General features: G+C 41.4%; 1 protein-coding gene across 1 annotated transcript; it reads right to left on the reverse strand.

Annotated features, from left to right (window-relative positions):
• Positions 1-462: 462 nt before the first annotated feature.
• Positions 463-1,280, reverse strand: LOC142504977 (uncharacterized). The gene is made up of 2 exons (XM_075617809.1): positions 648-1,280; positions 463-606 (listed from the first exon to the last, which is right to left on the reverse strand). The coding sequence occupies exons 1-2, from the start codon at positions 1,278-1,280 to the stop codon at positions 463-465; spliced, it is 777 nt and encodes a 258-aa protein (XP_075473924.1).
• Positions 1,281-23,112: the final 21,832 nt, after the last annotated feature.

Raw genomic sequence — 23,112 nt, forward strand, 5'->3', positions numbered from 1 at the left:
ACTTGGAAGATTCACCAATTTCAAACACAATGTCTTTGAAACCTAAGCCCTTTTTGTCATCTCTTCCCATTAAAAGTATGGAATCAAGTTTGGAAGTGCTTGAGTTGAACTTGGACAAGGTTTCAGTTGTCTTTTGAAGTTCTTCCTTGGTCTTACCAAGTTCCAAATCCTTTTTACTCAAAATTACCTCAAGTTTGGCAACTACGGCTTTTAGATCAATGTTCTCCTTCATGAGACTTGAGTGGAACTTGTTTCTTTTGGTCCAATCTTCAAACAACTCTTCATAAAGCTTTTGCACACTCTCAAGTGTGATTCCTTCTTCATCATCTCCACTCATATTTCCAGAAGTTGTGGATTTCAAGCATACTGAATTTTTGCAGATGTTGCAGCCAGGTGTGGCAACACCTAGGGCAACACCTAAAGGATTCATCTGTAGTCTGAAACTTTTAGTCAGTAGTGCAGTCAAAGAGGTTTGTTTTCTTCATCAGTGGTTTTCTCCTCAGCATCGGATTCTTCATCGCTTAGAGACACATTGTAGCCTTTGTTTTTCCGCAATCTGTTAGCACATTCATTGGCATAGTGTCCAAAGCCCTTGCACTCTCTACACTGCACCGAATCAAACCTTTTTGAATTGTATTGTCCCTTGCCTTCATTCCTTGATTGAAATTGTTGCTTGGCTGGGTACTTTTGTGACCTTTCAGGTGCAGGAAAACTTGGAGATTTAAATGGTTGTGCATCCTTCTTTTTATCTCTGATTTTTTCAAGTATTCGCCGAATTTCTTTGTGATAATGGAGATAGAATCCTCACAGAGATCAGAATCATTGACTTCTTGAGATATTTGAAGGAGTTCATTGTAGGAGTCATTTGAAGCTTGGAGTGCAATTGTCTTCCCTTTGTCCTTCTTCCGCATGTCCAGGTTCATCTCAAAAGTGCATAGTGAACTGATAAGATCTTCCAATGCCATCTGAGAGTCCTTAGTCTCATCTATTGCGCAAATTTTTATGTTGAATCTTTCGGGCAGAGAACAAAGGACCTTGCTAACTAGACGCTCATTAGAGATAAAGTCTCCAATACTGAATGCCTCATTAGCAATTTCCCGTAGGAGACGATCGTAATCGAGTATGCTCTCAGATTTCTCCATCCTCATCATCTCGAATTTTGAAGTGAGCATCCTTAATCTGGTTCGTCGCACACTCTCAGAACCTTCACAGTGTCTTTGGAGAGTATCCCATTCACTTTTAGCAGAAGTACAGTTTGTGATTAAACTGAACATGTTCATGTCAACCGATGTAAATATTGCATTCAAGGCCTTTGAGTTGTAGTTGGAATTTTGCACTTCATCAGCAGTCCAGTAAGTTTTAGGCTTTGGCAAGTTGTCACCCTCTTGATCTAACGTGACTGGTGGAGTCCATCCATTGATGATGCGCTGCCATGACTATTCATCTATAGATTTTATGTAGTATCTTATTTTGACATTCCATAGGCTGTAATTGGTACAATCTAGGACTGGTGGTCGAAGTGCTGCGCTTGCAAAAGAAGTATCCATTTGATTAATTCACTGTCAAACAAAACAAGAACCATAATCAGCACTTAGTATATCAAGAGTTGTCTCTGATACCACTTGTAAGAACTTGTATTGTTCGACAGATACCACAAATAATAAACATATCAGAATAGGATATAAAATAGTGAATTTGTGTTTAATCATTAAGTGTTGTGCCAGATGTTACAACATCTCGGACAACATGCAGCGGAAAATTATATTTTGTAACACAAATTCACTTAACTTAAACAGATGTACAAGATTAAATTTGCACAAGTATAAATACTTGTGCTATGTCTATGGCAAAAATTAATCACTAGAAAAATCAATCGTTTACAAAACCTAACACTATTGATTATGACAAAAATCAATTTCCTCAACAATTTGAGAAAAAAATGCTTTCTAAAACCAAATAACCAGAATAAAACTAAAACAAGAAAGCAAAAAACGTGTTGCTAAAAAGTAGATCCACGAGAAGCAATATTCGGCCAACTTCTTCCCAGATGTTGTCCGCTGATGTTCTCAACATTCACAGCAACACTCTATCACCCTCTTCACAGCACGTCTCTTGAATAAGGTTTTCTCTAAATTCCTGAAAGTGCACACGTGAGTGAATATTGACCGAGGAAGAGGAAGAAGAGCTCAATGACGTCTTGGTCTCTTATTTATAGATGTGGAATTTCATTCCATAAGGTAACCTACTTCACAAGGAAAGATAAGAGTTTTGTTAGGAATAAACTCTTTTTAAATACTACTACCATATCTCATCAATTCATTTTCACAAATATCATATCTCCGAATATATTTAGATGATTATCTCATTATCTAAGAAAGGAAAAATCATATTAAATATTTACTTAGTCAAGGCAACAAGGGAAGCATGTTGTTAAGGAAATAATTTAAGTCAAGAAATATATCAATTAAATTCGGAAATAATATTTTCCTTCACCAACGAATCCCTCAACGCCAAGTAAGTATATTCGACGTGCAAAGAAAACACTTTTATGTTTTTGAGGTATGCTAAATGTCTTGTGATCAATTTATGAATGGGTTTGGAAGTCGGTGATAGTGGCCGAGGATCTCTCCACCCCGTTAAAGAATGAACGTGTTTAGATCAGGATTGGAAAGCGGTCAGGGACCAATCCACCCGTTAAAGCATGAACGGAGATCTCATGTATGTGGCAGTGGATTTTCCCTGTCAGCCTTGTACTGTGGTTTAGTCTGATCAGGCGTATTATGTATGGGTCCCTTGCTTTGAAACATGCCTCTACGCAAAATGATGAAGTTATGTATGTTCAAGTATGTACAAGTATGCAAGCATGTTTAAGAAAAGTTTTATGTTGATGGCACGTCTATGTATGTATGTATGTTCAAGTTTATTTATGCAAGTTCAAGTTCAAGTATGTATGTTCTATTTTAAAGGTGCATGTGATTTTATTACGTATTACTTGCTATTTCCAGTTTATACGTGTTGAGTCTTTAGACTCACTAGACTTGATCGATGCAGGTGAGGATGCATTTGAGGAGACAAGAGGTGAAGACCAGTGAGCTGGCTTGGACTGGGTGGGCGGCGAAACCCGAGGACCGCCAATTTTAAGTTTTATGAAATGTTTAAAAGTACTCTGATTTATGTTACTGGTTTTGAGATTTTAAGCAAATACTTTTGGCAAACTTTACTTTGAGATCTTTTCTTACAACGGGTGTTGAGATGAACAATTTATTTTATAGAATTTTGAAGTTCACTTCTTATTTAAATTTTTTTTTAATTTTTCCGCAAATTTTAAATAGTTTAAAAGTACGCTACGTTACAGTTGGTATCAGAGCCGTGTTCTTGTAAAGGGTTATGCCTACTACCAGTTGCGAGAAGCTCACGAAGCCACACCTCAAGTCTGTAAGTTTTGAAGTTTTGAATTATGTTATGTATTTAGCATTAAGTCATGATTTCAGCATGTCATATTTCGAGTTCAAATTGCATACTTCTTATGCTATTGATATTATGTTCATGCATGCATATGGGGTTTACGTGTTGGGTAAATTGTTGGAACAATATGCCTCCTAGACGCATAATTAACCGTGAAGCTAGGGATGAAGATAGAGAGGCTCGAGAGGAGGTGAGAGACGCTCCTCCTCCTCCGCCGCCAGATATGCAGGCACAGATGCTTGCAGGAATGACACAGTTCTTCGCACAGTTTGCGGGGAACCAGGCGACAGTGGATGCAGGGGCTAGGCATAGACCAGAGGCGGTGTACGAAGGTTTAGGAGGATGAATCCTAAGGAGTTTTCGGGGACCACTAACCCGATGATAGCCGAGGTATGGATTAAGTCCATCTAGGTAATCTTTGACTTTATGGAACTGATAGATGCAGATAGAGTCAGGTGTGCTACATTCCTTCTAGCAGGAGACGCCAGACTTTGGTGGGATAGTGCATTAGTGTCAGTTAACTTGCAAAACTGACGTGGAGTGGATTTAAGGAGGTATTCTACTCCAAGTATTTCACTGAAGAAGTACGATCCAGACTAACCAGGGAGTTCATGACATTGCGTCAGGGGGATAGCAGCGTTGCGGAGTTCGTGAGGAAGTTTGAGAGGGGATGTCACTTTGTGCCCCTGATAGCTAATGATGCCCAGGGGAAGCTGAGGCATTTTATGGATGGGTTGCGGTCGATCTTGCGCCGCGATGTGAGTTGCTGGTCCGACTAACTACGTCGTTGTGGTATCTAGTGCCTTGGCGGCAGAGCAGGACCAGAAAGATATTGAGGTCGATAGGCAGGGCAAGAGGCCCTATCAGGCACCAGAGCAGCAGCAACAGCGACCTCAGTTCAAGTAGCCATTCCAGGGACAGCCAGGAAAGAAGCCTTTTCAGGGACCACAGAAAGGCAAGGATGCTATGCCATAGCAGAAGGCTCCACAGAGGCCGGGTGAGTACCCGGTGTGCCCGAAGTGCAACCGCCAGCATCCGGGCAGTGTTTGTATGGGTCGGACAAATGTTTCAAATGCGGAGCAAGTGTCCACATGCTAAAGGAGTGCCCTCAGTGGAGGCAGTCGACACAGGGCAGGGTGTTCACCATGCTTGCTCAAGAGGCGAACCTAGACACGACACTATTGACTGGAAATATATTCATAAAGAGACTAGCCACGAAGGCCCTGATAGGCTCAGGAGCCACCCTGTAGAGCCCAAAATCAGTACACGTAAAACCCATGCATTTATTTAAATTAAAATGATTTTTAGTGATGCATTATTTTAATGTTAGGTGATGCACGTTAAAATATTTTCTCGAGTTTCATGTTTCAGGCGATTATTCGATGCGGGATCAAGGAAAAGAGACCAGTGACGATTTTTAACAATTTTAAAATATGGTATTTTATTTTAAGTTAAGCTTGGGACATTTTACATAATTTAGTTAGTTTTTAGTATTTTTAAAAGCCTAATGTAATTATTAGGTGGTTTCACGACTTTAAAGTTTTTATGGTTGTCACTTGTACATTTTGTTTTTAATTAAGGGTTTTCATTTTTAGTAGGGGAAGGTTAACATTTTTAATTAGTTGTTAATGATTCTATTAAGCCAAAAATTATTCCCCTAATTTCTATCAATCACACGCACACACACACTTTTACACACACACCACACGACATAACACACACACATAACTCATTCAGAATTTTATATTTTTAAAAGAAAGAAACTTAGGGTTCTTGATGAGAACAGCAGCCACCCCTCCCTTTTGAAATTCCAGCAAGTTTTCGGTGATTTTTATTGCAAGAAAATAGTGCCACGTTCGTGCCGGATCAAACCTCACTCCATCTCCGCTTCGGTATCGCCGTATCGTGAGTTTTAATATCAAAAGGCGTGTATATTCTGTTTTTCCTGCGTCGATCTAGTCATATTATGTGTTGTGATGTTTTTACGCGAGAAAATACATGTGCGATGTGTAGAAGTTTGAGCAATCATGTTTAGATCACTTTTGAAACCATCTTTGGGATCTCAAATCTCGTTTTTACTGATCTTTTAAATACTGCGATTTTTCCGTCGAAATTTTGGGAAAACTTTCAACTTAAGAAACGTAGAACTTTTTGATACCTTTGATGTGATATAAAATTCGAAATATTTTGATAAAAATTGAGTGAAATATGATAATTTTTGTGGGACTGCTCAAACTGCATTTTCTGAAAAATTATGTAATTGATGTGTTCTTGAAGTTTTATGGTTGCAGGCTTCGTTAGAGATCGACGGGTGATCGCTGCTTTGTGTAGGTATGTTGTTAATGACGTTGGGATGGTTATTGACGTTTTGTTTCGCGTCGTTAGGCACTTGGGAGATTGAGTAGTCGTCAAAATTGTTTTGTTGTCACAAGTCGTGTTCATGGGCTCATTGAGTTGCTTTTGATGCGTCGTTGTTTTGGGAAAGTTGAATAGGATCGAATCAGCGTTAAAGTACCCTAGGATGGGTATCGAGGTGTCGATTCATAGTCCGTACAATCGAGTTGGGGAGATTAAGCATCTTATGTATCGAATTTCCGTCGGTTTGCGTCAACAGTGAGTAAACGGACCCGTACACGGACCTTGGCATGGTGTCCATGCCCATGTTTCTTCAAAAAATGTCTTTTTACAGAGTCTACATGGACACTGACACGGGGTCCATGTCCTTCCTTCTTTTCGATATGTCTTTTACAGTACCTACACGGACTCGGAGCCGGATCTGGGCACGGGGTCCGTGTACTTCATATTTTGGGAAAAAAAATTAGACTTCCCATCAGGTTTTGTTTTGGGGTTCAAGATAATGGTTAGTACGATGATTAAAAGAGGTCAAGTCCGGAGGGAACTAGAATGTCATAAGCTACTTATTCATTTCGGTGGTGAGCTCGAGTACCTAAGTCTAAGTTATGCAAGTTAAGTATTTCAAACGCATGTTAGTTTGTGCAGCAGCGGCCCCGAGCGAGATCCAACGAATCCCTCGACACCAAGTAAGTATGTTCGATGTGAAAATAAGAAAATATTTCAAGTTTTTGAAGTATGCTAAATGTCTTGTGACCAAATTATGTATGTGATTGGAAAGCGGTAAAGCATGACCGGGGGCCAATCCACGCCGTTAAATCATGAACGGGTTTAGATCAGGATTGGAAAGCGTTAAAGCATTAATGGGGATCTCATGTATGTGGCAGTGGATTTTTCCCTGTCAGCCTAGTACTGTGGTTTAGTCTGATCAGGCGTATTATGTATAGATCACTTGCTTTGAAACATGCCTCTACGCAAAATGATGAAGTTATGAATGTTAAATTATGTACAAATATGCAAGCATGTTTAAGAAAAGTTTTATGTTGATGGCACGTCTATGTTATGTATGTATGTTCAAGTTTAAGTGTAAGTTCAAGTTTCAAGTATGTGCACTATATTTTAAAGTCGCATGTGATTTTATTACGTATTACTCGCTACTTCAAGTTTATATGTGTTGAGTCTTTAGACTCACTAGACTTGATCGATGCAGGTGAGGATGCATTTGAGGAGACGAGGGGTGAGGACCAGTGAGCTGGCTTGGACTAAGCAGGAGGCTAGACCCGAGGACCGCCCAGTTTTTAAGAGTTTATGAACTGTCCAAAATATTCTGATTTCATGTTATCGATTGTGAGTTTTAAACAAGCCCTTTTAGTAAACTTCATTTGAGATCTTTTGTGGCAACAATATTTTGGGATGAACAGTTTATTTTATCGAATTTTGAAGGTTCGCCTTTTATTTAAGAAATTTTTTAATTTTTCCGCAAATTTTAAGTAGAAAAAAGTACGGTACATTACAGTTGGTATCAGAGCCAGGTTCTTGTAAAGGGTTATGCCTACTGCTAGTTGCAAGAAGCTCATGAAGTCACACCTCAAGTCTGTAAGTTTTAAAGTTTTGAGTTATGTTATGTATTAAGCATTAGGTCATGATTTCAGCATGTCATGTTTCAAGTTCAAATTACGTGCATCTTATGCTATTGATATTATGTTCATGCATGAATATTGGGTTTATGTTTTGGGTAAATTGTTGGAACAGTATGCTTCCTAGACGCATAATTAACTGGGAAGCTAGGGATGACGATAGAGAGGCTCGAGAGGAGGGGAGAGAAGCTCCACCTCCTCCACCGCCAGATATGCACGCGCATATACTTGCAGGAATGACTCAGTTCTTCGTACAGTTTGCGGGGAATCAGGCGACGATGGATGCAGGGGGCTAGGCACAGACCAGAGGCGATATACGAGAGGTTCAGGCGGATGAGCCCAAAGGATTTTTCGGGGACCACTGACCCGATGATAGCCGAAGGATGGATTAAATCCATCGAGGTGATTTTTGCCTTTATGGAGTTGCAAGACGCAGATAGGGCTGGTGTACCACATTTCTACTGACCGGGGACACTAGACTGTGGTGGGAGAGCGTGTCCGTGGCAGCGAACTTGCAGACCCTCTCTTGGGATGGCTTTAAGGAGGTATTCTACTCCAAGTACTTCACTGAAGAAGTACGATCCAGACTAACTAGGGAATTCATGACATTGCGACATGGAGACAGTAGTGTTGCAGAATTTGTCAGGAAGTTTGAAAGGGGGTGTCACTTTGTGCCCCGGATAGCTAATGATGCCCAAGGAAAGTTGAGGCATTTCATGGATGGGTTGCAGCCGATCTTGCACCGAGATGTCCGAGTAGCTGGACCTACTACTTACGCAATTGCTGTGTCTAGAGCTTTGGCGATGGAACAGGATCAGAGGGATATTGAGGCTGACAGGCAGAGCAAGAGGCCCTATCAGGCTCCACAGCAGCAGCAGAAGTGACCTCATTTTAAGAGGCCTTTCCAGGGGCAGCCAGGGAAGAAGCCTTATCAGGGACCGCCAAAGGGCAAGGGTCCTATGCCACAGCAGAAGGCGCCACAGAGGCCGGGAGAGCATCCGGTGTGCCCGAAGTGCAACCGCCAGCACCCGGAACAGTGTTTGTATGGGTCAGGTAAATGTTTCAAGTGTGGAGTGAGTGACCAAATGCTGAAGGAGTGCCCACAGTGGAGGAAACCGACACAAAGAAGAGTGTTCGTCATGCATGAAAAGGAGGCGAACCCAGACACAACGTTGTTGACTGGTAAACTATTTAATTAAGCATCATATTACTTTGCCATGCATGTGTTGGAATTTCATTTGGGTTTATTAGTGTGCTAGTAATATTTTTGGGTGTCATGCGATATAAATTTCTTCTATGCCTGAGATTTAGGTTAGAATTTTGACGAGATAAGTTTTGTGTTGTGCTAACGTCTCTCAAGAAGTATATTCATAAAGAGACTAGCAACGAAGGCCCTGATAGACTCAAGAGCCACCCACCCCTTTATTTCGGAGACGCTCGCTAGTCACCTGGATGTCAAGTCTAGTGGACTCGACGTGAGCTACTCAGAGACAGTCCCATCAGGGGAAAAATTGTCAGCTACTAGCGTGGTCAGAGACATCGATCTGGAACTGCAGGGCCACCTAGTGTACGCCGATTTGATTGTGTTGCCGATGCCAGAATTTGATATCATTCTGGGAATGGAATGGGTGACGAAGAACAGAGTTCTTATCGACTTCCAAAAAGGTCGGTGTTAGTAAGACCTTTGGGTATGGAGCAGTTTTCTTTGAGCCAGCTAGATGGAGGAGTTTTCCTCGCATGATCTCTTGCATGCAGGCGCAGAGACTCATTCACAAAGGGTGTCACGCTTTCTTGGCCAGTGTTGTTTCTGCACCTAACGTACCCACTCCATCTATACCTGAAGTACCAGTAGTCAGAGAGTTTCCTGACGTCTTTCCAGATGACGTCACAGGCCTCCCACCAGAGAGAGAGGTGGAGTTCGCCATTGATCTTTTGCCAGGCACAGTGCCAATCTCTAAGGCACTGTACAGTTTAGCTCCGGCTGAGATGCTAGAACTCAAATAGCATATTCAGGAGCTCCTTGACAAGGAATTCATCCGCCCTAGTTTCTCACCATGGGACGCACCAGTACTCTTCGTAAAGAAGAAAATGGGAGCATGAGGCTGTGAATCGATTACCGAGAATTGAACAAGGTAACGATCAAGAATAAATACCCACTTCCTAGAATCGAGGACTTGTTCGATCAGTTGCAGGGAGCTACAGTGTTCTCTAAGATAGATCTTCGATCGGGGTACTACCAGCTGAAAGTGAAAGATGCCGATGTTCATAAGACAGCTTTCAGAACCAGGTATTGGCATTACGAGTTCTTATTGATGCCATTTGGACTGACGAATGCTCCAGCTATTTTCATGGACCTCATGAACCGAATATTTCAGCCTTACCTTGATCAATTCATCATGGTATTCATCGACGATATTCTAATATACTCGAAGAGCCATGAGGAGCACAGCCAGCATTTGAGGACAATGTTGCAGATCCTGCAGAGTCGCAAGTTATTTGCGAAGTTCAGTAAGTGTGAATTATGGTTGGACAAGGTAGCGTTTTTGGGTCACATAATATCTAGCAGCAGTATTGAGGTGGATCCAGCTAAGGTAGCGGTTGTTAAGGATTGGGTTGAACCAAAGAATGCTTCAGAGACCGCAATTTTCTGGGTTTAGCCGGTTACTACCGCATGTTTATTCAGGGATTTTTTTCGATAGTAGTGCCGCTCACTTCACTGACTAAGAAAAATGCTAAATTTGAGTGGAATGATGAATGTCAGAGGAGCTTTGATACCTTGAAGCAAGCTCTCATTTCAGCGCCAGTGTTAGCCATGCCAACAGGGCAAGGAGATTTTGTGCTATACACCGATGCATCTAAGCTCGGATTAGGCATAGTGTTGATGCAGCAGGGTCGGGTTATAGCTTATGCTTCCAGACTGTTGAAGGTGCATGAGAAGAACTACCCGACTCATGACCTTGAGTTAGCTGCCGTTGTCTTTGCATTGAAGATTTGGAGACACTACTTGTACGGCGAAAAATGCCAGATATTTACCAATCACAAGAGTCTCAAGTATTTCTTCACGCAGAAAGAACTGAATATGAGACAGAGACGGTGGTTGGAGTTGGTAAAAGACTATGATTGTGAAATTAGCTACCATCCAGGGAAACCTAATGTTTTGGCAGACGCTTTGAGCAGAAAAGTTGCGGTCGTAGCACAACTGTCTGTACAGAGATCTCTTAAGTCAGAGATTCAGAGTTTTGGGCTAGAGGTTTATCCTAAGGACAGGGCTCCTAAACTGTCTAATTTGACAGTTCAGTCTTCCTTACTAGACTGAATCTTTGCAGGACAGCCTTCAGATCAACAGTTACAGAAATGGAGACTGAAAGACGAAGCCATGAGCAGTGTACTCCACACAGTGTCAGATGGTGTTGTGAGGTACAGAGGTAGAATGTGGGTGCCTAGTGTTGATTCGATCAGAGAGGATATTTTGACAGAGGCACATGCATCTCTGTATTCCATTCACCCAGGAGGTACCAAAATGTACAACGATCTAAAGATTCTGTATTGGTGGCCATGTATGAAGCGAGATATCTATCGATTTGTGTCTGAATGTCTAACTTGTCCGCAGGTGAAGGCAGAGCAGCAGAGGCCAGCAGGAATGCTTAAGCCACTCCCTATCCCCAAGTGGAAATGGGAGAATATCACCATGGACTTCGTTGTTGGGTTGCCAAGGTCAGTCAGGGGATCCAATGCTATTCGGGTTATAGTGGATCGAATTACCAAGTCAGCGCACTTTTTGCCAGTGAAGACGACTTTTTCCATGATGCAGTATGTGGAGCTTTATATCAGAGAGATAGTCCGTTGGCACAGAATCCCAGTTTCTATTGTGTTCGACAGGGACCCGAGGTTTACGTCGTCCTTCTGGAAGAGTTTACATGCAGCCATGAGGACGAAGTTGCTTTTCAATACAGCTTTTCACCCGCAGACAGACAGCCATTCTGAGCGAGTGATTCAGGTTTTGGAAGATTTATTGCAAGCATGTATAATCGATTTCCAAGGGAGTTGGGAATCAAAACTACCTCTAGTGGAGTTTACCTACAACAATAGTTTTCAAGCATCTATTGGTATGGCTCCCTACGAGGCATTGTATGGGAGGAAGTGCAGATCGCCGATACATTGGGATGAAGTCGGAGAGAGAGCAGAACATGGTCCGAAGATAGTTCAGCAGACTGCAGATGTGGTGGTCAAGATCTGAGACAGAATGAAGACCGCCCAGAGTCGCCAAAAGAGTTATGCTGATAAGAGGAAGAGAGATCTCGAGTTTGCCATAGGTGAACACGTTTTTATAAAGATAGCACCTATGAAGGGTGTTATGAGATTTGGGAAAAGAGGCAAGCTGAGTCCGAGGTTTATTGGACCGTTCGAGATTCTTGATAGAGTTGGGACACTAGCTTATCGTGTTGCCTTCCCGCCGAATCTGACCGGGGTACACAATGTGTTCCACGTCTCGATGCTGAGGAAGTACCTAGCTAATTCATCGCATGTTTTGTACTACGAACCGTTACAATTGACTCCAGACCTTTAATATGAGGAAAGACCCGTCCAAATCCTAGACAGACAGGAGCGCAGACTTCGGAACAAGGTGACCAAGTTGGTCAAAGTCCAGTGGCTGAATCAAGCAGTGGAGGAAACCACTTGGGAGACCGAGGCAGATATGAGAATCCGCTACCCAGAGTTATTTGGTAAGATTTAATTTCGAGGACGAAATTTAAATAAGTGGGGGAGGAATTGTAGAGCCCAAAATCAGTACACGTAGAACCCATGCATTTATTTAAATTGTTAAATCATTTATTTAAATTAAAATGATTTTTAGTGATGCATGATTTATTTAATTGCATTATTTTAATGTTAGGTGATGCACGTTAAAATACTTTCTCGAATTTCATGTTTCGGGCGATTATTCGATGCTGGGTCGAAGAAAAGAGACCGGTGACGATTTTTGGCAATTTTAGTAAATGGTATTTTATTTTAAGTTAGGTTTGAGGCATTTTACATAATTTAGTTAGTTTTTAATATTTTAAAAGCCTAATGTAATTATTAGGTGGTTTCACGACTTTAAAGTTTTTAAGGTTGTTACTTGTTCATTTTGTCTTTAATTGAGGATTTTCATTTTTAGTAGGGGAAGGTTAACATTTTTAATTAGTTGTTAATGATTTTATTAAGCCAAAAATTATTTCCCTAATTTCTATCAAACACACGCACACACACATTTTTACACACACACACCACAGGACATAACACACACACATAACTCATTCAGAATTTTATATTTTTAAATGAGAGAAACTTAAGGTTCTTCATGAGAATAGCAGCCGCCCCTCCCTTTTGAAATTCCAGCAAGTTTTCGGTGATTTTTATTGCAAGAAAATAGTTCCACGTTCGTCCCAGATCAAGCCTCGCTCCATCTCCGCTTCGGTATCGCCGTATCGTGAGTTTTAAATATTAAAAGGCATGTATATTCTGTTTTTCCTGCGTTGATCTAGTCATATTATGTGTTGTGATGTTTTTATGCGAGAAAATACATGTGTGATGCGTAGAAGTTTGAGCAATCATGTTTGGATCACTTTTGAAACTATTTTTGGGATCTCAAATCTCGTTTTTACTGATCTTTTAAATACTGAGATTTTTTGGTCGAAATTTTGGTAAAACATTCAACGTAAGAAACGTAGAAATTTTTGATACCTTCGATTTGATATAAAATTCGAAATCTTTGTATAAAAATTGATTGAGAAATGATCATTTTCGTGGGACTGCTCAAACTGCGTTTTCTGAAAAATTATGTTATTGATGTGTTCTTGAAGTTTTATGGTTGCAGGCTTCTTTGGAGATCGATGAGTGATCGCTGTTGCGTGTAGGTATGTCGTTAATGATGTTGTGATGGTTATTGACGTTTCTTTTCGCGTTGTTAGGCACTTGGGAGATTGAGTAGTCGTCAAAATCGTTTTGTTGTCAAAAGTCGTGTTCATGGGTTCATTGAGCTGCTTGTGATGCGTCGTTGTTTTGGGACAGTTGAATAGGCTCGAGTCAGCGTTATAGTACCCTAGGACGGGACTCGAGGTGTCGATTCATAGTCCGTACAATCAAGTTAGGGAGATTAAGCATCTTATGTATTGAATTTCCATCAGTTCGCGTCAACAGTGAGTACGCGGACCCTGGCACGGGATCCGTGCCCATGTTTCTTCAAAAATTGCCTTTTTACAGAGTTTACACAGACCCCTACACGGACCTTGGCACGGAGTCCGTGTCCTTCCTTCTTTTCGGTATGTCTTTTACAGTACCTACACTGACCCGGAGCCGAACCTGGGCATGGGGTCCGTGTACTTAATATTTTGGGGAAAAAAAATTAGACTTTACATCAAGTTTTGTTTTGGGGTTCAAGATAATAGTTAGTACGATGCTTAAAAGAGGTCAAGTCCCAAGGGAACTAGAATGTCATAAGCTACTTATTCATTTTGGTGGTAAGCTCGAGTACCTAAGTCTAAGTTATACAAGTTAAGTATTTCAAACTCATGTTAGTTTGTGCAGCAGTGGCGCCGAGCGAGATCCAACGAATCCCTCGACACCTAGTAAGTATGTTCGACGTGCAAATAAGAAAATATTTCAAGTTTTTGAGGTATGCTAAATGTCTTGTGACCAAATTATGTATAGGATTGGAAAGCGGTAAAACATGACCAGGGACCAGTCCACCCCGTTAAAGCATTAACGGGGATCTCATGTATGTGGCAGTGGATTTTTCCCTGTCAGCCCAGTACTGTAGTTTAGTCTGATCAGGCGTATTATGTATGGGTCACTTGCTTTGAAACATGCCTCTACGCAAAATGATGAAGTTATGTATGTTCAAATATGTACAAGTATGCATGTATGTTTAAGAAAAGTTTTATGTTGATGGCACGTCTATGTTATGAATGTATGTTCAAGTTTAAGTGCAAGTTCAAGTTTCAAGTATGTACACTCTATTTTAAAGTCGCATGTGATTTTATTACGTATTACTCGCTACTTCCTGTTTATACGTGTTGAGTCTTTAGACTCACTAGACTTGATCGATGCAGGTGAGGATGCATTTGAGGAGACGAGGGGTGAGGACCAGTGAGCTGGCTTGGACTGAGGGGGAGGCCAGACCCGAGGACCGCCCAGTTTTTAAGAGTTTATGAACTGTCCAAAATACTCTGATTTCATGTTATCGATTATGAGTTTTAAACAAGCCCTTTTAGTAAACTTCATTTGAGATCTTTTGTTGCAACAATATTTGGGGATGAACATTTTATTTTATCGAATTTTGAAGGTTTGCCTTTTATTTGAGAAAATTTTTAATTTTTCAACAAATTTTAAGTAGAAAAAAAGTACGGTACGTTACACACCCACTCCTTTATTTCGGAGACATTCGCTAGTCACCTGGACGTCAAGTCTATTGGACTCGACGTGAGCTACTAAGTGATAGTCCCATCAGGGGAATAATTGTCAGCTACTAGCGTTGTCAGAGACATCGATCTGGAACTGCAGGGCCACCTAGTGTACGCCGATTTGATTGTGTTGCTGATGCCAGAATTTGACATCATTCAGGGAATGGACTGGATGACGAAGGACAGAGTTCTTATCGACTTCAAAAAACGTTGGTGTTAGTAAGACCTTAGGGTATGGAGCAGTTTCTCTTTGATCCAGCTAGATGGAGGAGCTTTTCTCGCATGATCTCTTGCATGCAGGCGCGACGAATCATTAACAAAGGGTGTCAGGCTTTCTTGGCCAATGTTGTTTCTGCACCTGACATACCCACTCCGTCTATATCTGAAGTACCAGTAGTCAGAGAGTTTCCTGACGTCTTTCCAGATGACATCACAGGCCTCCCACCAGAGAGAGAGGTGGAGTTCGCCATTGATCTTATGCCAAGCATTGTGCCAATCTCTAAGGCACCGTACCGTCTAGCTCCAGCTGAGATGTTAGAGCTCAAGCAGCAGATTCAGGAGCTTCTAGACAAATAATTCATCCGCCCTAGTTTCTCACCATGGGGCGCACCAGTGCTCTTTGTGAAGAAGAAGGATGGGAGCATGAGGCACAAGGTAACGATCAAGAATAAATACCCTCTTCCAAGGATCGAGGACTTGTTCGATCAGTTACAGGGAGCTACAGTGTTCTCTAAGATAGATCTTCGATCGGGGTACCACCAGCTGAAGGTGAAGGACGCCGATGTTCATAAGACATCTTTCAGAACCAGGTATGGGCATTACGAGTTTTTAGTGATGCTGTTTGGACTTTCGAATGCTCCAGCAATTTTTATGGATTTGATGAATTGAGTATTTCAGCCCTACCTAGATCAGTTCGTCATAGTGTTCATTGAAGACATTCTTATATACTCGAGAAGCCACAAGGAGCACAGTCAACATTTGAGGACAGTCTTACAGATCTTGCAGAGTCGCAAGTTATTTGTGAAGTTCAGTAAGTGTGAATTTTGGTTGGAGAAGGTGGCCTTTTTGGGTCATATAATGTAACGCCCCAGATTCGACGACTGTCCTCACTGTATCAAGACGAGTCTTTCCAGCGTGCTTATGTCCTCACTCACACGCACCCTGGGAAACTTCCCAGGAGGTCACCCATCCCAAAATTACCCCAAGTCAAGCACGCTTAACTTTGGAGTTCTTATGTTATGAGCTACCGAAAAGAAGATGCACCTTCGTGATATGAGTAGTACAAATCAAATCTTTTAAGCCCTCTTCAACTGTACAGTCCATTACATTGAACAGTCTCGGAATCCCTCTCATTCCCGTGTGGGTCGGTTCATTCATGTTCCCTTCACCTAGAAGCCTGCCAGGAGCCGCTCATTGTCCGTGCAACTACTGATGGCACCGGCGATCACCCCCCGCCCTCTTCGGCCCCGGGCCTCACATGCCCACCAGCTTCCGCTTGGTTCGTCCCCGAACCACACCGTACTAAGAGAGGTCGGCTCTGATACCACTTGTAACGCCCCAGATTCGACGACTGTCCTCACTGTATCAAGACGAGTCTTTCCAGCGTGCTTATGTCCTCACTCACACGCACCCTGGGAAACTTCCCAGGAGGTCACCAACTGTGAAGGCCCTCGAACTACTTGCTTGAAAATTTGCGGAAAATTAAAAATTTTTTTTTTTAAAAGAACTTAATGGCCTCGCTCATAAAATCACTGGTGAATCAAGTTCAATATTTCAAAATATTGCAGCGGAAGAAAATCAAAGTTTTGCCAACAACAACGATTTAAAAATATCCAACAACTGATAAAAATTGTTTGCGAAGAAAATAACAACTGCTGCTCTGAGGTCCTCGGGTGCCACTACTGCCGACCCAAGCTGGCTCACTGGTCCCCGCCCTCGGCCCTGGCCTCATCAGTACCTACAACAATCAAGTCTAGTGAGCCTAAAGACTCAGCATGCATAAATCGCAGGTAACGAGTAAAAATCTGAATTTAAAATATGCATGAGATAAAATATCCTGTCCTGAGGCATACTGAAAATAATCTGTACTGAGCAATTATAATACGTGCATAACTGAACTGGAAGTCACTGTAAAAATATTTGCTCCTTGGAGCCTGTATTGAAATATCTGGTAAAATTTTCTGTTGAGATTATGTTTTACGCCTGTGGCCACTGCACTAAGCTGAACTGATCGGTAACTGGCTACCGGGGAGGCTGAAACTGATCTGAGCTGGCCGGTCACTGGCGACCGGGTGGTACCATACTGAACTGATCGGTCACTGGCGACCGTATAAAATAACACTCCCACATAGTGAATGAACCACAAGCCATATCGCATAAATCTCAAAAACAATCATTTTCTGTTTAATGCACGTAAAATAATTAACTGGCGTAATGAAAATGTCCCGTAATTTTACCAACTGGATTGGATTGGATCGTTCCCAGGCTCGCTGCAACCTAACTGTGCCATGAAAAATATGCAATAGCTTAAACTTAACCAACTATGCAATTTACGTTCAAAAGATGCGACTATGACGCCTAATGACTTCGCATTTAATCATGACTCCGAGCCAACCTGAACCGACACTGAACCGACATATAGTCATGATTAAAATACGCTGAAAAATCATAAAATAATGTTCCTAAAATGATAGGGTCGAAATCTAGGTGGAATGGAGGCCAAAACACGAAACGCTCTTTCGAGAGTCAATTTGGCACATTGCACCGTAAATTCTCGTACGACCTCAAAAATGATCCAAATGACGAACGGTCAAAAACATGACCTTCCCAACTCAATGAGGCACTGTCCAGTCCAAGGCCATGGGCTAAAAGCCAACCAAGAACTCAAACGACGCTTCTGAACAGCAGCATACTTGCTGTCAAAATACAGCAGCTGCGCACTTGTTTTTCCTTGTGTCGTTTTCGAGGCTACCGGCCATTGGGGCGTGAACCACCGACCAGAGACTCTTACCAACATCCCAAGGAATGATTTGAACCATGGCTAAGGGCCCTAGGCCAGCCACAATCCGCATCACACCAAATCTTAACCGAAGGGTCCAACCGAGAGCAACGTGCATGCGTGTGTAGTGTTTATGCTATGATCGATGTCTTGCGTCGTTCCAGTGGCCATTTGATTGACCATGGCACGATCTAGACATCTAGGAGCATGATATGAACCGTGGCTAAGGGCCATAGGCCAACCAAGATCCACACCAAGCCACAAAAGAAACGAACCATATGCTGAAAAATGGAAGGGCCGAATGGGGAAAGGGGCTGTTCTTGTTGATTATTTAAAAACCGATGAGCCATGGACCAAGCCACCAAAAGGGCAACTTAGTCACGTCTTAGACATGCTAGGGAAGTGATCCAACCATGGCTAAAGGCCCTTGGGGCAGCCAAGATCAGATCCACAACCCTTGACACAAAACTGAAATTTCGAATCACATTTCTGCACTTATGGGGAACTTGCTGTCATTCTGAATTTCCAGCAAGCATGGGGCTGGTTTGAATGGACCAACATGGTCCTAATGCATCCTACTACATGTATACAAGCCGCCTTGGGAGCCTGGAGTCGATCCAATACCTGAAACCATCAAAACTCAGAAAAACGTGAAGCTTGCCAATAAATTCGAAAATTCTGCATGTGAGGTTTCAAAATGTCAGAAGAGCTTTGATACTTTGAAGCAAGCTCTTATTCAGCGCCAGTGTTAGCCATGCCAACAGGACAAGGAGATTTTGTGTTATATACCGATGTATCTAAACTCGGGTTAGGAGCAGTGTTGATGCAGCATGATCAGGTTATAGCTTATGCTTCCAGACAGTTGAAGGTGCATGAGAATAACTACCTGACTCATGATCTTCAGTTAGCCGCCATTGTCTTTGCCTTGAAAATTTTGAGACACTACTTGTACGGCGAGAAATGCCAGATATTTACCGATCACAAGAGTCTCAAGTATTTCTTCACGCAGAAAGAGCTGAACATGAGACAACGATGATGGTTAGAGTGAGTGAAAGACTACGATTGTGAAATCAGCTGCCATCCGAGGAAAGCTAATGTGGCGGCAGATACTTTGAGCAGAAAAGTTGCAGTCGTAGCACAACTGTCAGCACAGAGATCTCTTCAGTCAGAGATTCAGATATTTGGGCTAGAGGTTTATCTTAAGGGCAGAGCTCCTAAGCTATCTAATCTGACAGTTCAGTCTTCCTTACTAGACCGAATCCGTGCAGGTCAGTCTTCAGATGAACAATTACAGAAATGGAGACTGAAGGATGAGGCCAAAGGCAGTGTACTCTACACAGTGTCTGATGGCATTGTGAGATACAGAGATAGAATGTGGGTGCCTAGTGTTGATTCGATCAGAGAGGATATTCTGACAGAGGCACATGCATCTCCGTATTCCATTCATCCAGAAGGTACCAAGATGTTCAAGGATTTACAGATTTTGTACTGGTGGCCAGGTATGAAGAGAGACATCCGTCATTTTGTGTCTGAATGTCTAACTTGTCAGCAGCTGAAGGCAGAGCTTCAGAGGCCAGCAGAAATGCTTAAGCCACTCCCTATCCCCGAGTGGAAATACGAGAACATCACCATGGATTTCGTTGTTGGATTGCCGAGGTCAGTCAGGGGATCCAATGCCATTTGGGTTATAGTGGATCGACTCACTAAGTCGGCACATTTCTTGCCAGTAAAGATGACTTTCTCCATGTCGCAGTATGCGGAGCTCTATATCAGGGAGATAGTTCCTTTGCACGGAATCCTAGTTTCTATTGTGTCCGACAGGGACCCGAGGTTTACATCGTCGTTTTGGAAGAGTTTGCATGCAGCCATGGGGACCAAGTTAGTCAAAGTCCAGTGGCTGAATCAAGCAGTGGAGGAAGCCACTTGGGAGACCGAGGCAGATATGAGAATCCGCTACCCAGAGTTATTTGGTAAGATTTAATTTCGAGGACAAAATTTATATAAGTGGGGGAGGGACTGTAGAGCCCAAAATCAATACACGTAAAACCCATGCATTTATTTAAATGGTTAAATCATTTATTTTAATTTAAAATGATTTTTAGCTTTGCATAATTTATTTAAATGCATTATTTTAAATTAATTATGTTTATGTGATGCACGTTAAATGTTTTTTCGAGTTTCATGTTTCAGGCGATCATCCGATATGGGATCGAGGAGAAGAGACCGGCGACGAGTTTTGCAATTTTAAACGTAGTTTTATTTTAAGTTAAGGATGAGACATTTCAAATAATTTATTTGGCTTTATTATTTTTAAAACTCAAATTATTTATGTAGTATTTTATGATCTTTTAACATTTAAAAGTTTTGACACTTGTGCAAGTTATTTTAAATTTAGAGATTTTATTATAATTAGGGGAGAGTTAGTATATTAAACTAATTGCTAATTACTAATTAAGCAATTTATTTCCCTAATTTACTACCTAAACACATGCACACACCTATTTTCACACACACTTACACGACACAACACACACACACATATTTCATTCAAAAATTTATTATTTTGAGAGAAGAAAAAAAAACATAGGGTTCTTTCCCAAGAGAGAGCAGCTGCCCCTCCCATTCTTTTTTCCAGCACCTTTTCGAGAGTTTTCTTCAAGGGATTTAGCGCCGGGTTCATACCGGATCGTCTCTCGCATCCTCCTAGCGTCGGTATCGTCGTTTCGGTATTTTCAATTATCAAAAGGCACGTATATTCTGTTTTTCCTGCGTCGATCAATTCATATTATGTGTTGCGATGTTTTTATGCGAGAAAATACGTGTGTGACGTGTAGAAGTTTGAGCAATCATATTTGGATCACTTTTGAAACCATATTTGGGATCTCAAATCTCGTTTTTACTGATATTTTAAATACTGCGATTTTTCGATCGAGATTTTGGGAAAACTTTCAACATATAAAATGTAGAATGTTTTGATACCTTCGATTTTACAGTAAATTCAGAATATTTGGATAAGCAATGAGTGAGTTATGATCGTTTTTGTGGGACTGCTCAAACTGCGTTTTCTGAAAATTATTTTATTGATGTGTTCTTGAAGTTTTATTGTTGCAGGCTTCGTTGGGGATCGATGGGTGATCGTTGCTGCATTTAGGTATGTTTAGTATGATGTTGGGTTGGTATTTGGTATGCCGGTTAGTGTCGATAGGCACTCGAATTTATTAGAAGTCGTAGGAAACAATTTGGTGTCAATTTCCGTGTTTTTGAGTTGCATTGTGTCGTGGGTTGGACGTCGTTGTTTGTATGGGTTTGGAACAAGGTAATAACATCCTAGGATGAGTCTCGAGGTATCGACTCATAGTCCATTCAGTTGAGTTGGGAGAAATAAGCACATCATAAGAATTTCCGTAGGTTGATTTCTATCCGAGGCTACACGGACGTCTACACGGACTCTTACACGGGGTCTGTGCCTTCCCTTTTCTTCACACGCATTTTACAGTACCTACACGGACCCGGAGCCGAACCTCGGCACGAGGTCCATGTACCTCCTGTTTGGGAATAGTTTAGGTTTCCCTTTGAGATTTGTTTTGGGGTTCTATGTCATGGTTTAGTACGACGATTAAATGAGGTCGAGTCCCGAGAGATTTAGAATGTCATAAGGAAATTTGTCATTTTTGGGTGTGAGCATGACTATACGTCTAAGCTATGCAAGATAAGTAAGTATTGAAACTCATGTTAGTTTGTGCAGCAGCGGCCCCAAGCGAGATCCAACGAATCCCTCAACGCCAAGTAAGTATGTTCGACGTGCAAAGAAAACACTTTTAAGTTTTTGATTTATGCTAAATGTCTTGTGACCAATTTATGAATGGGTTTGGAAGTCGGTGAACGTGGCCGAGGACCTCTCCACCCCGTTAAAGCGTGAATGGGTTTAGATCAGGATTTGAAAACGGTAAAGCATGACCAGGGACCAATCCACCCGTTAAAGCATGGACGGGGATCTCATGCATGTGGCAATGGATTTTCCCTGTTAGCTATGTACTGTGGTTTAGTCTGATCAGGCATATTATGTATGTGTCAGTTGCTTTAAAACATGCCTCTACGTAAAATGATGAAGTTATGTATGTTCAAGTATGTACAAGTATGCAAGCATGTTTAAGAAAAGTTTTATTTTGATGGCACGTCTATGTATGTATGTACGTATGTTAAAGTTTATTTATGCAAGTTCAAGTTCAAGTATGTATATTCTATTTTAAAGGTGCATGTGATTTTATTACGTATTACTTGCTACTTCCAGTTTATACGTGTTGAGTCTTTAGACTCACTAGACTTGATCGATGCAGGTGAGGATGCATTTGAGGAGACGAGAGGTGAGGACCAGTGAGCTGGCTTGGACTGGGCGGGAGGCTAAACCCGAGGACCGCCAAGTTTTAATTTTTATGAAATATTTAAAAGTACTCTGATTTATGTTACTGGTTTTGAGATTTTAAGCAAATACTTTTGGCAAACTTTACTTTGAGATCTTTTTTTACAACTGGTGTTGAGATGAAAAATTTATTTTATCGAATTTTGAAGGTTCACTTCTTATTTAAGAAAATTTTTAATTTCTCCGCAAATTTTAAATAGTTTAAAATTACGGTACGTTACATTACATGTCATCGTTTCATCGTGTTAGTCACAACTAAATCGCTTCCTTCAAAACGTGTCATCATATTCATCACTTAAATAAAAACATGCATATACGTAACTTTTCCTTTAAATCAAGCATGCACCGTATTTATCATAATTGATTAAAAATCGTAAAGATGATGCATAAACATTTAAAATATCAAAATTTTGTGCTTAGGGCGCTGCCAGGACCAAAATCTCACCCCTGGTGCAAAATGATCATTTTGCCCCTGAAATCCAAAAATTTTCGTTTTAACCCTGGATCTCTAAAATTGACCCGAAGTTTACCAAACTCCTTAAAATGCCCCCAAAACATTTTTAAAAGCATTCCTAGATGTAAACTTTAACCCAAACTCAAACTTAATCGATTCGTTTTAAAACTTGGATCGCGGTCCCGGTTTTAATACGAATCGACTCGAAACACAACAAAATTTTTCTCAACTTTTAACCATGACTTAAGAACACTATAATGTTCCTGAAACCCCTCGATTCTCCGGCCCCTAGACTCACGGTTGAATTCCAGAAAATTACAAAACCACTCGGCCCTTCCTTATTT

This window comes from Primulina tabacum, chromosome 10 (assembly GCF_025594145.1).
Source record: "Primulina tabacum isolate GXHZ01 chromosome 10, ASM2559414v2, whole genome shotgun sequence".
Classification (NCBI taxonomy): domain Eukaryota; kingdom Viridiplantae; phylum Streptophyta; class Magnoliopsida; order Lamiales; family Gesneriaceae; genus Primulina; species Primulina tabacum.